A 16,028-nucleotide genomic window follows, 5' to 3' on the forward strand; every position below is an offset into this window, starting at 1 on the left:
GAACACTCCAGTGCAGGGCATCAGTCCTCTTATGAGCCCACTGGGAGTCAGTCATTCCACGCTGCGACCGGTCTCGCTATCATGGACCATCCATTAACGTATTCGCGCTGTCGTCCGCGCAGATTTACCCTGTGCACCCCTTCATGAGACACTTGCGATCATTTATGTTTCTTTCACTGTATTTTTATTTTGCTTCTATGCTTATCTCATTTGCTTGACTCTCGTCGTAATTGCTTGCTGATGTTGTTACTGCATTCGCATTTGATAAAATTAATAACTGCGTCTCTGAACGAGTGAGTTTACTCGAGAGTATTAATTCCATCAGCAGTTAGTAAAAAATGCTCGCGGACAGGCGTTGAATGCAAACTTGCTAATGCAATGCACTCTCGATCGACATCTCAGAGGTAGCAAAGAAGAATGACTTTAACAATTAAACGACAGCTCTCGTTTTCTCTTCCGTCTCATTTTCTCTCTTTCTCTCTCTTGGTTCACGACATGGCACAGCCACTTAGCTGCAGGAACAACCGGCCAGTTAGCCTCTGACTATTGATCGAATTTCGCAGTTTTTATCGAGCCACCAGCGAGGAAAATACGCGTTGGAAGTCGCGCTGACACGTGTCAGCCACCGTGTGCGATGCGAAACGCGGAGTATCCAATGTTAATCGCGCTTTATTGATCGAATTCTCCGCGGTTGATCGAAGCAACACGTTTCTATCACGATCTCTTTGACTAATGCGATCTACAAAGCTCATGCATTCTCCGTTTCTCGTCTATCTTTGCGGCAATACTACCAGTCGACACGACCGTTTCGTAAGTTCCGCAGACGCACGTGCCGCGTTGATAATTACCATTAATATTTACGCTTTGCTGCGGGATTTGCAATTAGTGAAAAGCATCCCGTCGCAACCGTGCACGATGCAGTTTCGGGTATATCATAAATTCGTCGGCATTTTGAGCAATTCCATTGTAAGCCGAATGGATGATTTCTCGCACGCGTTTGACAAATATTCGTTCGCGTGACGTGAACGAAACTCCGGGCAAAGCTCCGGGAATTGTGCAAGGTTTCATTTAAAACTACCGACAGCTGACGAAAGTGTTATCGTGATCTCTTCAGTGATGTCCATGTCACAACTTGAAGCCAAACTCTTGTTCGTTTCAATGTGCGCGTACAAACATCTTCTGTACCGTAATTCCAACAAACCTGCAGCGCAAATCCCGTGTCGATAATGCGCGATCCTAGGCACTCGATCGATAACAAATTAATTATGGTTTAGACAGAGGCACGTATTAGCTGATGGAGATCCATGATCGAGGCAATTACTGCCGAAATTCGGATCGAGTCGTGGGCATGTGACTCGAATGTAATAACCGGGGAGACAATGCGGGGAAGGGAGACAATCAACGTAATTCTAACACATCGATCGACCAGGAAGTGCATCCCCCTCTTGTATACACATGTGCGTGTGCATGCGTGTGCAGGCGTACGTTTAGTTTCGAGCGTGCCTCGTCGAGACGCGATTGATTACTGACGATCAGATTATGGCAATTAATAGCTCGAGTGCCATGGATCCCTTCGCTTGTAAATTAGTTCCGTTTCCGGCAGAGGAACTCCCGGAATTCAACTTATCACCGCAAGTACGTGGACGCGTTATCGGTCATCCATTACGTAATCCATATTCCGCGCGTGCACGCATGCACAAACGAATGTCTTTCTGGAGGGGAAAACGACCGGTGTAACTATGGCGCGTGAACAAAATGTTACGATGAATGTTCGATCATCGAGCGTAAAATTGCATCGTTTGCGGTTTCGAAAAAGTAGAAGTCTATTCTGCACAGCGACGCAAGTTTCGTATCATAATTGATTGTTCTCACAATAATGAAATATTGGATTACGTAGATACACGGAGAACAATGCAATAGTTTCTGACTACTTTATGTCTTGTAATAACAAGAGAGTAAATGATTATGAAATATTTTACTTTCTGATGTACGTTATTTTAAAATGCCATAAAAATCTCGTTAAACAGCCGCGAAGTTTACATTGTACATGATTTAATTGACGGGTGAGCGTAGGTGACTAGAATTTCTAATGTGAATTGCGATAGACTGCCCAACAACCGAAAGTGAGTTTCATACATCACAACACGTTCGTATTACCCGCATACGCCATACATCAATATTTTGAGCAAATATAGTGCGCGGCGCGATATAATTAATTATAAATACGGATTATGCGAATTGAAACATGCGCAGTATTTCGTTAAAGCTCCACGCGAAATTGTACGTATATATGTCAAATGTTAAAAACGTCATTTGGAACAACCGAGCAATGCAATTCGATATTTCGGAAATTCTATGCTCTTCTAATACAATTCCAAACATAGGTATCGGAGAAAAGCGCGATTTTAATTCGCGCTGGAATTCGTTGCTACCATTTATCGATGCCTGCGCTTTACCGATTTCGTTGACAGAACAATCGTAACGGGGAGAGTATCGTTCCTAGCCCGCGGCACGATATCAATCGATAAAACACGTTGGACAATTTCACAATCAAGTACTCTTGCTCCATATATCTGGCGTGCATCCCGTGCGGACGCGCGGCCCTCCATATAGAGTATAAACGCTATTCATGCGACAGGATAATGGGTTAAGTGGGTTCTACTCACGACGTCGATGAGCTGGGAGAGGCGTAGTCCCATTTTGACAGTGAGGCGATCGCTGTTGTTGCCAACAGGGCGGATGAGGCGGTTGTAGTTCGACAGCAGGTCATCGTAGAGACGCTTCGCTTCCGGATTGGCCGAGGCGCCCGGAAACGGGGCAACGAGACAGGATATGGCTGCCGCCATCGCCAGCAATCCGCCCAACCTGGACCACCATCGCCACCAGCCTTTCCCACCGTCGTTCGTCCAAGCATCCCTAAGCATCGTACGCCTTGTCCACCCCTTTAACAATAAATTACGCGGTCCTTTGTAATGCTTCCCGCGCTATTGAATGCCAGTGCAGAGTTCGTTGATCTTTGTCTCTCACTCGCTCTTGTCAATTATCCTGCAGCTGTTTCACGTCGCGACATTAAAGGATGAAGGCTGTGATAAGAGATAATGACCTCGCGACATCTCGCTACGTGCATAAAGTACAAAGAATAAAGTCGGTGGTAATTAAGGAAGTTCTAATAAAGAATTTGTACATTTGGATCGCATTCGTTCTCGCGTCTGCATACCACGCATGCGAATACGATTCAAATATACAAATGTATCACGAAATCAGTGTATGCGAATATCTTTTTCCGTAAAATGTCTCGTAAAATATTGGAAATACTCACTACGTCAAAGACTGCAAAAAACCTCGTTCTGCAAAGCTATGATTCGCACTCAGAATTATAGAAAATTTAGCTCTGCTTTAAATATATTATAGAATGAACGGTGAATATGTCACGTTATTAAATCAAACGTTACGTATAGACGAAGGCAGTAACAAACTATCACCTACAAGCTAGCAAAAAATTGCTTGATGATTTATAAGCGGGTGGAAATTTCTTCGACAAAACCTTTTATCACGATAATTTGAGAAATGGCCGTCCGGTATAAAATCTCGAGAGGGAACAAAAACTCAGACGAGCAATTTTATGAACGGATATAAATTTTGCGCTCCAAAACGTGAGTTCTATAGTTTGGCAGTCAAAACGCGAAGCCTACAACAGTTCGTCTCATCTAGAATATACAACAATCTAAGAAAGACGAATGTAAAGAAAACAATTATAGTGTGTGATGTTAAATACATTACGATCAGACGACATCGCTCGTGAAATATGGCGGTTGATTACACACAATGATTATTCACGACGTGCCTTATCCAATAAAACGTAAAAGATCGTATCGGCAAAAAGACAAATAATTTTCCAGGACATGCTGCCTTACGAGCGAACATAAATCTTACTTGGAACTGCAGGAAATAAAAACCGGCTTTGGAGTTAGCTTTTGCAAAATTAGGATACGGAAAATTCGCGAATGCTTTGAAGTTATGATCAATTATCTGACGCAGGTTCGATCATAAATCGGGTTATTCGGGAAAACACAAGTTGTTACGGGCGCAAAAATGAAATACTGGACCATAAAATAGAATATCTTCTCATGGATTATTATTTGCTTATTGATATTTCTGCCATAAATTTGCGACCGACTTTTTTTACATAATATATCTATCGATCTCACGCAACGTACTTATCGGATAAAATTTATTTAACTAGCTTCCGCGTTAAACTTATTTAGTTGTTCGTTTCTATTCTTGAGCATGATATTTTTAACTTACGATTGATTTTAGATACCCCATACATAATGAATGAATGACTGTGTTATGGCTTAAGGGGATAATGTCACGTTGTAAAGCGAGCCGGATGATGGATCATCTAAATTAGCATTTAATGAACTGCTCCTTGTATCAGTGCGTTATCAGCTGTGTGTATTCAGTGTGAGGAATAATTACGCCTTTTCAAATAATAGATCATATATAGGAAAATGTGATTGATTGTTATTTGTGATAATTTCGCATTATTCCAAAACGCATACAGTGCCTAATAAATTCAATACCGCTGCACCTCCAATTATTATCGATATGTACGCAACCTTTTCAAGAAAATTTATAATAATATAATTCGGTTAAATTAATACAAACGCACTGGATGTCGAGTTTAATTCGGTCGATACAAATGTCATAACAGAACAAATCAAATTATTTTCCGGGCTGTCGAAAACATTAAATTTAGGGCGCCGTTAATTGCGAACGTGCATGCAGATAAACTATGTACGATTGCTCTGCAGCGGAAGGGTCAACACGAACAAACTGGTCACTTGAGCTCACTCGCCACCGCAGAGGAAAACTTGTTGCGACGACCTGATGATATTTTATGTACTGTCCGTATTGATAAAGCGGTAACAAGAGCACAGGCGGACGTAACGTACGAGGGAATGGCGTTGCCTTGTACTTGAAGACGCCTGTCGATTCTTTATAATACTTTGAACGTCAACTTCTCCATGAGAGTCACCGTCCATCGTAAGACGTAGCTCGACCGTCAGACGAAGTCATTTACTATCCGTGGCAAGGAGCGTAACCGCCCATAAAGAGGGCTTGAACGGCATTGTCGTGTCACAGAAAGGCAGAAGAGAAGGAAGAGAGGAGCTCTCGAGGAAGTTTTATCGCTTCTTTGCTGACCTACCTCCTCGCCTGCCTCGCTATTATCAGCATAACCGTATGCCTCGGAGGACTACTTCGTCGTATTAGGGCAACTTCTCGCGCTCTGATGCTTCCCTTCTAAATTAAAGCGACACAAAGAGAGTTCGAACGTGCTTTAAGACGTGGCCTACCGAAACCTTCCAGGGAAATAGCCAGCTTTACGCAATGACTATATTTTTTCCACATTTTTTTATATATGTACGTATACATATCTAACAATGCAAAATTGAGAAAGATTATAACATTTAGAAATAAAAATAGATCAACACCGAGGAACAGAGTAGGAATAATCATTACATTTTGTAATAACGCATAATCCTCTGGCAGGATCGTTTCTTGACAAATAAATTTCAAAAAGAGCCTTTCTCTCTCTCTCTCTCTCTCTCAGAATCTCCCTGCAAATGAGCAGCGCAGATTATCGTGTCCCATTTCGTATGCATTATTGTATCGAGGGGCACAATTTTAATCACCCTGAGGTCCAGGCGATTCCCGTGCGACCACTTACGTTCCAGTTAGCACTGTTGGGGTCTGCCTTCATTAACATTTGACCGAAGACCCGAGCCGCTGGCTAGACTATATATGTACAACTAGCATATACATTGCATACGATCCTGATCAATTATAATAGCGTAACAGATGATCAGTTTCGTTATGCGATAAAAGGACAGGTCGATCGAACAGCTTGTCCAACAGTGGTCGGACGTGGTTTGAGGAGCTGGATATAATGGATACCAATAATGAGCCGTGGCCGCCGCATCCATCAATCCGGATCGAGCAGCTTCAACCATCCTTTCCCTCGCACGTTTGATGCGTTGTCGGAAAACAATTCTACGATCTCGGATACACGGGCTATATCAACGTAGCAGAGACATCTACTACATTTTACATCCCGCGCGTAAATACACGTAGGAGATACACAATGCACAATAAACATGTTGAAAGTGAAAAAGCGGATTCTTCGAGCTTTTCAAGCAGCCGCTGGAGGATAAAAAAAGAAACGATTGGTAATCACTCGTGTGAATGATCACGTTTACGACAGCTTCAACTTGAAGACATCACCTAACTGCCAATAGGTCGACGAAGGTAAATTGCCCCGTGGTAAACAGCGCGAGAGACTCGTTCTCTAAATGCAAGCGAAAATTCAGCTGCTAGCAGGCGATAATGCTGAGTGCACCAGTCTGTAACAATCAGAAACGAATGGCGCACCGTTATCCATTCGAAGGATACAAATTGGCGCGAGGTGGAACGAGGCCAATGTAAACGTGTCGGAAGTTTTTGCGTGATCCATGAATGTCTTCTTCGCTCGGTGCCGTCGTTTTTCCCCGACCCCGTATCAGCTGTAACTCCAACTTTGACACGCGAGCGAGTTGCAACGATCGACGGACTGTGGCCGATACATAAAAGTATGAAGAACGACGGTGTCTGTTAGCAGCGGTTAACGACAGGTGCAGACGAGCAACACGCATGTCGATGTAGAGAAAAATATATTACGTCCATCGCGTGAGAAACGTTAAACTACCTGGCGGCGTGACGTATTGCCAGCAGCGTAATAATTTATCACCTCACGAAACTGATATGGCGGAACCATCGTCGAAAGCCACGTTTCGAGATCGGGATAGGCCGAATATTTCTCCCGCCAACGTAAATTTAATCCGAGCGATCGGATAAAGCATCGAGGGACCTGCGATATTGATTTCTACAGTGCTTGTTGAAAAACTGCAGCGTGACTTTAACGTAAAGAGGACGTTAAGCGAGGTGTAATGCAATAATAGTGATACTTTGCGCTTAATAGCGTACAGAGCGAGCTGCGCATCGTGATTATTTCGTAAATGTGTTTACTATTTTCCACGGTTTGCACGTCCCCCATACAAACAAGAAGAACGTAATGCAGCGCGGCTCAAACGTATCGCTTTGTCGTTTAAAGCTGCCACACAGCTCGCTGCAACTGCAACGAGGCTAATCGAATCTGGTACCGACTGCACCTACTAACTAGACTATTATGCACCCGTTGCGGAACCGTATCAGCTGGACCGGCTGTCTATTTCCTTTCCCATTGGGTGAATCAACGAGAATGAGAGGTACAGAAGCGATTGGATAGAGAGACCTGTGCGATATGAAGAGAGAACGAGAGCAGCATTTTGTCGTGTTGCAGGGAAAACCGTGGAGTTTCAATATCCAGAGATAGTATTGAATTTCCGTATACCTACATACGGGATGTCCTACAATTTGAAAGCTTTAATTTTTATGATACAGCCTCTCCATCAACGTGGAATCACTTTTATACTGTAGCTAGAATGACGAAGAACATCGTTAAATGATAAATTAAGTCGACTCTGTTGATTTAATATTGTATTATATTTCTTGATATTGATTATATCTTTATTACATACTGTGAAGAAAAAAAGAACGCATATAACTATATCAAAACTTATAAACCGAATGATAAACAATTTGTCGCTAAATCTTTACGAGACTTTCTCTCTTCAAACTAAGGTCCTATACGCTGACGCGATTTTATCACCCTTCTATGCTCGGAAAAGACTGAAATTTTCACGTTGCAGAGTTACACCCCGCAGTTTATTGTAGCCTCCCGAGGACATGGATACGCTTGTAGAAGCACGGGAGGCAAGAATAACACGTAAGAGACGTAGAGCCGGTCGCGACTGGACTGACAATAAAATCAGCGCGGGTTTTTCTGCTGTTTTATAACGTCGTATACCTCTCTTCAGCCGAGAAGACGTAGCTTAATCCAGGAAACCCTCTGAATTTACGATTTTCTCTCTCTTTCTCTTTTTCTTCCCTGGCTCGTTTCCGACGGAGCCGCGCGGGTTATAGATTGCATAACGCTTGACGTTCTACACGATCATGAGGGTTGACGTTGGCGACGGGGAAGAAATCAATTGTCCCGTGCAGCCCTTTTGTCGCGCGGCCACCCTCCGTGAGTTTTCGGCGTGGCGGCTTTTCGGACAGATCGGCGGAGAATGAATTGCACCGCGACGCGTCAGTCGCCGGCTCGTACGTTCATCCCACTCGTTTCTAGTCGCTCGACGACGCCATCCTCTGGGATCAATGACACTCGTCACTCGTAAATCGCGCGGCCGAATATCCGCGCGGTGTGTACTTTCTACAAAGTTATAATGATAGTCGTAACTACCCTCGAAGTCGTACCTATCGATGCCGCGCGAGATCTTGGACGACGCATTCTGGCGCGAGATTGTCGTCGTTCCTCGAGGGTATCCGGAGCTTGTGTACGGTTACTTTCACAAAAAATATATTACATCGTCGTAAATCGCGCCAATGGGAATGGGGATACCGTGTAGCAGAGCGTAATGTATTCAATTACGGAAGAGAAGCTATCCCACGTGCACGCCCGCGCGCGCGAGGCACATGCGACAGGATTATAAATTATTACTAGATTCCTATAAGCGATAAATTTTCGATTAAAACATCCCTCTGTTGGCGCTAGTAAAGTGCTGACTCGCCTAAAAAGGGCTCGCGTATGTGTGTACGTGTGGCCGCGTATACGTGTGTGCGTCCGCATATCGAAAAATCAATCGGCCGCCGCTTCGATATTACATCGTACGTTTGGAAATACTCACTGCCATACGTTTTCGGGCGGGATGTCGAGAATGGATTGCCGCGTGATGTAAATTCATTCCTTGCCATTTGGAAACAGCACGCCCGCGATCATGCTCGCGCATCGTTAATCAAAGTTAAAAGAGAGAAAGAGAAAGAGAGTTGAAGAGGGTAAGAGAGAGGACGAGAAGCGACAGAGAAAACCGTTGCGCGTTATATGTACGTCGCTCGTGATTTTCCGCCCGCTCGTTGCGAGATTCGACTCTCTCGTCGGAGGACAACGATTGCCGTTGCAATTCAGCGTGCGAAGTGACAAATACTGCGCTTTATGGCTCGTAATTATTCAAATGACGCGACTGTTACTGAACGCGAAACTGTTCCCGCACGAATAGCGACGCGAGAGTGCTCGTTGCACACCGCAACGCAGGGAAAGAGGAAAGAAATTTTCCGTTCTATCCTTGCGGCCGCACGTCGCCGATGTTTTTGCATCTGAAAAGTCGCACGTACACCTGTCATTATTCTACAGGCGATTTTCCACTCTTTTCATTATATTAATTCTACATCGTTATGAAATATTTGTTTTTGGCAAAAAAATCGCATATTCGACAATAACTTGCGTTTAACGAAGATCGCATTGGACACGATTTTCTTCGCCAATCTGAATATTTATTTTGGACATTTTCCTAATAATGTTTACGTCTTTACGTTTTTATACAATTTGGTAGTATAATACAATACAAAGAGGATTAATTCTTCGTAAAATAAGAGTCCGCATAAACGGCACTAAATCTTAAACCGACATGGTATAAACACTGTATAGCAAAAGGAAGCATCCGTTCGTCAGATGTGGGGTAATTCAATAAGGGACAGCTCGGAGTTGTGCAGGGTTGGTCGGAATGACGGAAAACGCGGAACGGGTGAAGTATTGAGATGCAAAATGGAGAGAATCGCGCGCTCCGAGCGAAGACACAATGGGTGGGAAAGCAATCCTGGTGATCTATGAGAGCGGTGCCAATACGAGCTCGACAATCACGATCCATATGGATAAACTAATTCAAGATGACGTTCCGTATAACCGCCGGCATCACAATAAGAAACGACGTCGTATTCGAGAACGTCAGTCCGATACGAATCATCGTGAAACTGTCGCAATGTCTTTTCTACGAGGACGACGATCCATATCCCTTCCCCTCTCCTCTCGATCCTTTGCCGTATATTCACATGCATATATCACGTAAATCTTCCGCTCCCATTTTCGATACTGTCGTGTCGAGATATGAATACGTTTGATTGTACGTCGCGAGGTACATTGTGCGGATTTAAAAAGATCGACCGACCGCCAAATTCTACCGCGAATTCACGCGATAAATCACCAGTGAGTATATGCAAATTCTAAATTTTCTATTATTTCTCTTAAGAAGTTTCATTTATGATTTTATTAAAAGAAATTTAAAATTGTATTGTTAAAAAAAGAGAAGGAAAGAAAGGAAATTTGGAAAATACGCGCTATCGCAAGCATCTCCAGTGTTGTACTTTGCATGTCGACATGTTGAACTACATTAATATGACTCTTACCAAGCATCGATATTATATTACGGCCTCTTGCTGTAACTTGCGTCCCCTTTGGGATCGTAAAGTAACGTTAATTAAGGTTCCCAATTATTGGTGGTGACATCAATTTGTAGCAATTTGCAAACCGAGAAGCTTTTCGACTAAAACATAATTTCCGAATGTAGCTTTGTAAGTAAATATTAAGATATCGCACTTGTTTAACATATAGTAATTAATTACATCAAGAGAATCTGTTTTCATAAAACACACACACGTACACAGAACTGACAACAAACAAATTCTCCAAACGAATTTCGTTTCCATATCCATTTGGTCGTATTATCAAAGAAAATAATATCGACAGGAACATACGTAATGTTGACGAATATGCGTAATATTCTTTACGAAAACTGTTCCATTTTCCGCAGGCCACAGGTGAACTGACATCAGGCATTCAAAGTGCCATGTAAATACAACGTTGATTTATTGTCACCACAGCACAAACTTCGCGGATCGATCGATTCCAGACAACGGAAATCGTAAATTTGGAACATCTCGAACTACTCCTGCGGTAAAGCGCCATAGTGTAAAGCGTCCTTTAACCGTGTTTAGGCGTGTCACAACCCTGAAATATCGACTTTCCAACTGACGCGCAGCATATCCGGCAAAAGGTATTTCAGCGACTCCCGATGTGCATACGCACGCTTGTAAATCACGCATTGTGCGCGCAGACGAATGTGTGCAGGACTTTAACATTCTCGTCATGTCAAGTATTTGTTGTAAATTTTGACGGCACGGAAGCGAAGAATGACAATCCTACGAAAAACGCGACAGTAACGTCGATAGAGCGATTAATATAACAAAGTGATGCGCTATTACTTATTTCGCTCGCACGATAGTTATTAATTGTCATTTTACGCACGATGCATCATGTAACGCAGCGACACTCGCACTAAAAAAACAATCGCTCGTTATTTATCGTGATTTCACATGTCGCGTGCGTTTCCTGTTGATATCAGCCCAACAGCGTTGTCCAAGTGGTTAAACTTTTGCAATGCGCGGTCGGAGGATTCCCCTAATGAATTTCCTGGCTCGCGCCGCCATCGAATAACGCGGGATGTCATTTCATTGCGACGAGTCCATCGCCTCATTAATCCAATTAAGTGACGAAGCTTAATAACACGCGAGTTTTTCATCCAGCAAATTAGTGAGCATGTCTGAAAGACGCCGTTGAACAAGCAAGGCCGTGATCGCGCAGTAGGAGGACGCTATTCAAAAAACTCAGTCTTTCGAGCGTCACCCTTTCCCGGTGCCGCGAGCAAAATTCGCGTCGTTAACGGATTGCATTTTACTCCATGGCAGAGATAGGCAGGAACAGAAAAAGCGAGAGAGGGAGAGAGAGAGAGAGAGATTCGTCTTCTCTTACACAAAATTAATCCTGAAAGTAATTCGCGATAAAGCGGGGATCTCACTTCCCTGAAAAATTTCATATCACCGTTAAGAGCATTATCGCGCGAGGGTGGAAAATATCTTCGGGCCGTTCGGGGCATCCAATCCCTCAAACATGATCCGGGGCAAAATGTATCGCCAAACTTCCGGCTTGCGCAAACTTCGTCCGACCATTTCCACGTTATGTAATAAATAATGCCGTTGCGGCGTTCTTTATTGCAGATATTCAAATGTTGTCGTTGTCGTTTTGCATGCATATTGTTTCGCTTGGGCTTGCCCGCGATAACGAAGAGCGGACCTTTGACTGTAAACTTGAGAGTCAAGCTCTTTGGAAGTGCATTTTGAAAGCAACGACCTCATCGCGCGTTCCCACGCGCACGTAACAAAGTTTATTAAAATCGCTATCTCTGAGGCAACGATGGAAGTCTTTTAATTCTTATCGTCTGCAAACATCCCGTTTGATGGCATCAATTCGCTATGCATATAAATCGGCGCTCGGTATTACGGCTGATATTAAATGGTATACTAGATGGAAGTTTCAATCATCGTCCATTTAATTAAAATTCCACCTCGCAGTGAGGAGATTTTCTCTCATCGTTGATACCCAACTTCATACTTGCCAACACATGAGTCTTTAAATCCTCGAAAACATCGTTATTATTCGTTGAAACGTCGACAATCGAATATCTCGGTGCAGTAGTGATTTAATCTTTAATCAAACATGATAAATTTATCGTAGAATCTACCAAATGCAAAGTAACTTTTTTCAATCCTTGAAAATCCCTTGAAAAAAGGGTAGAAGCACTGTTACACCGAGCCCTTCGATTCAAGACAATACGCAGCAAGATGAATGCAGGTCTAAATATTTCATATGGATCCAGGGGGATGGAAATGGAAATGTCGGGAGCGAGCTAATCCTAGCGGAACATCCCCGGGATCAACGACTGCCTGCTCGGGCTGCACTCGAAATCGGGTTCCGTACCATCTCGCCGTGGAAGCGCAAGGATAAATCTTACGGCAGTTGACTGCGACTGTTGCCGGCATCGACAGGCAACAATTAACAGCAACGTCGTTCATATGACACGGCCGATCGCTCTCCCGATTCATTGCCGATCGATACGCGCCGGCTGAAGAATTGTTACTTTTTTTTTCTTTTATTTCGCTTCCACTTGCGGACGAGCCTTAATCTGAGCTCAACTCATCGATAAATCCTCGCTGGCCACATGTAATCCGAGAGTAGTCCGCTTTCTCTTTCCTCTCCAACCCGCGCGTCATCCTCCCCTTTCTCTCGCTTCGCCTTTCTTGTATTCTTTTTTTTTCAATACGATTCAGTCAACTGTTACGTTCCAACAAAGTTTAATCATCAGGAAGTACCTTCCAGTAGTGAGTTTATATGGAAACTTCTTGTAGGTGGTGCTTTTTTCCTACCAAAGCACACGATCACAACGTTGCACAGTCGTATGAATGCGTGTAATAGCAAACAGTGTACAAAGCGCCGCGCATTTTCTATCAGATTGCTCCATCAAGTCATCAGACTTTGTAGATCGGGATGAAATCCCCGTTAAATAAAATCTGACAGAAGTTCACCTAATTCTTCGCGTTCTGTTAACTAGAGCTCTCCTGCGATTACTTCTGTTACTATGATTGACGTATGTACTGACTGTATATTTTCTCCATCCAACTAAACGCAACGCAATACATTAATTTGAATTCGCAACTGTGCTACGGAAATGTTCGATCAAATCCTGAAGGCAACGAGGGCCATTAATTTTCTAAAATCTTTCTACCGACTTAAGTAGTCTTTTCAGAGATACTTTCAGCAGCCCTCGAAACATTAACTCATCCGATCGACGAGCATAGACGTCAAGGCGTACCGCGGAATATGGCCGAGCTAAGAGCTGACGCGCTGCTGCAGCTCGAGTGCACTTCGTTAAAATTATTCACTCTCGCGCCGGGGGTGGCTCGGTCACGGAAGGGTGGAGCCACCGCCCCGGCTCTCGCCGGTGCTGGCGGCGCGCCGCCGACGGCGTGTGAATGCGCGTATATTCAGCAACAAACAAATCGACATGAAAGCCCAGCTCTTTAAATTTCATCGTGAAGGAACGCGCGTGTAGCGAGCTGAAAGCGGCGCGCGTATGTGTACGTAATGCGTGCGTAAAGAGTAACCGTCGGTACGAGCGAGATGATTTTACAGTGCACATTTTCGACCTCTATCTGGATAAATTCCGTGATGCCCGAGAGATCATAAAGGACATCAAATTAAAGAAGTCCGCGCGAAGAGATTCAGCAACACGAATGCGCGCAGTTACCGAGATTAATACAACTCATAAAATACATTTTCCCGATTTCAACGAAATAAATATGCCAAAACCGATAATTTTGGGAATTAGCCCGCTATGCGGCTGCTCGAACCTACTAATTAAAATGAATTTTCGTTGAAATTGCAGAATAATTTCACGGGACGTGTATAATGAGCTTCTGTACAATGAATGCATTCTGCTCAACAGATTAATGATTTTTATAGAATTATTTCGGCAATTCTTCACAGGGCTGTCATTAATTCTGGCGAAATTATATACTAGCTAGTAAATATTCCCTTCTGTTATTTGTCAATTTATGAAATCAGCATTATCGTGGCCTCTTGACTGGTTCGCAACGCTACAAATTACCCGACTAGAAATTTATCCAGTGGTCCTGATCAGGTTGACCTTATTTTATTATCAGGACCTGATCAGTCATGTAACGCAGCACAATAGTTGGGTCCTTATCTGGATATCCTCATCAGGTTTATATCGGGTTGAATTATTAAATCCTTACTACCCAGACAGCACCAAGTCGTCTAAAGGATTACTAAAACTTGATATTTTCGGTGAGTGTAAGAGTCCAAAAGAAGAGAAGAAAAGAGTATCGGATCGGTTTTCCAGATGGTTATTTGTAAGGTGCTAACCAAATGTTTCTTGCGAGAACGTCACGCCTGACCTGGCCATCTATCGGTCGCTTGGTGAATCAGAGGCGGAAAACACACACTTGTGTTGATTTTTGTCTCTTATTGTTCCATAATCGAATACATTGAAATGTATATGATATAAAAATAATTAATACTCGCAAATTAAGTAGAAATTACTATTCTTTCTACATTAAGTATATAACGTACATTATAACATGATAAACTACGTATGGTCCGATGCAGGACCAGATGTGGGAAACCTTTACCTCTAAATTTTAAAAAATATCAGGATGAAGGAATAAGATCCTTAGTAGGTACTAATAATGTAAACCTCAACAAAATTTGTACTTTGAAATATCAGGCATAACGTAAGAAGGTCCTAATATGTTCCTTATTATTTTAACCCTAAAAAGGTCATACATATTTGAACCTGATGAGGATATTCTTAGGTATACCTTATTCAGGATTACCTTACGCCAACCACGTCAGGTCCTTATAACATATTAGGTAAACCTGACAACATTTCTAGTCGGGTATATAATTAACATACATTACTCTTCGCAAGTCCATCGATTGCGCGGTAATTAAGAACTTGAGGTGCAACAAACAATTCATTTTCGCGTGCAGGAAGTTAACTGCCGGCTAATAAATCGCCGGCACGGTCTCCCTAATTGGGCAAACAAGATTTTGATTTAGTCCGGCCAATTAATCGTCGGGTATAATCCGACGATTAATTGGCCAGACTAAAGTAACAGGCGGGCAGTTCGGGAAAATCATTCTAACGTCCAGTCGAATGCAACGCAACGGAGAATTCGTAAAACGCGCGATATAATCGTAATAGCATTACGATTACATACAGGTAAGCACCAATCACTCGAACCGGCAATAAGTGAAACGGCAGCTGAAATATCACTCGTTATCGACTGTCCGATGTAATATCCTGAAATTATTACTAGCTCACTCATCATTAATTCCCCGGTCGATATAGTCATCATAATTTAGTGGCAACGAGTCGGTCGATCGCAATATTTTCCTAAAATGTTCAGTTGCCAAGCCTACGCGTTTACGTTCGTACATAACGAACTACCCAACGGAGACACGCGGGTAATGCACGATAACGCAATGAATTCGTTCGGTAATCACCACGCAGCTTCATCCGCAATTAGCGTAAAACTTGCTTTAATTTTCATGAAGCTATTAAGATACGTTATGTACGCGGATCTCGTGCAGAGTAAATTTGAGAGACTAGGAATAAATTACTGCACAAGCCGCTAGAAGT

At 43.1% G+C, this 16,028-nt stretch overlaps 1 protein-coding gene across 1 annotated transcript in view; it reads right to left on the reverse strand.

The window, feature by feature from the left end:
• LOC105281430 (acetylcholine receptor subunit alpha-like 1) overlaps positions 1-16,028 on the reverse strand; it is a 116,326-nt gene that overhangs the window by 69,565 nt on the left and 30,733 nt on the right. The window contains exon 2 of the mRNA XM_011342684.2: positions 2,667-2,942. Coding sequence (XP_011340986.1) covers positions 2,667-2,924 — 258 coding nt within the window. The 5' untranslated portion in view covers positions 2,925-2,942. The remainder of the gene's footprint in view (positions 1-2,666; positions 2,943-16,028) is intronic.

This window comes from Ooceraea biroi, chromosome 6 (genome assembly GCF_003672135.1).
Source record: "Ooceraea biroi isolate clonal line C1 chromosome 6, Obir_v5.4, whole genome shotgun sequence".
Classification (NCBI taxonomy): Eukaryota; Metazoa; Arthropoda; class Insecta; order Hymenoptera; family Formicidae; genus Ooceraea; species Ooceraea biroi.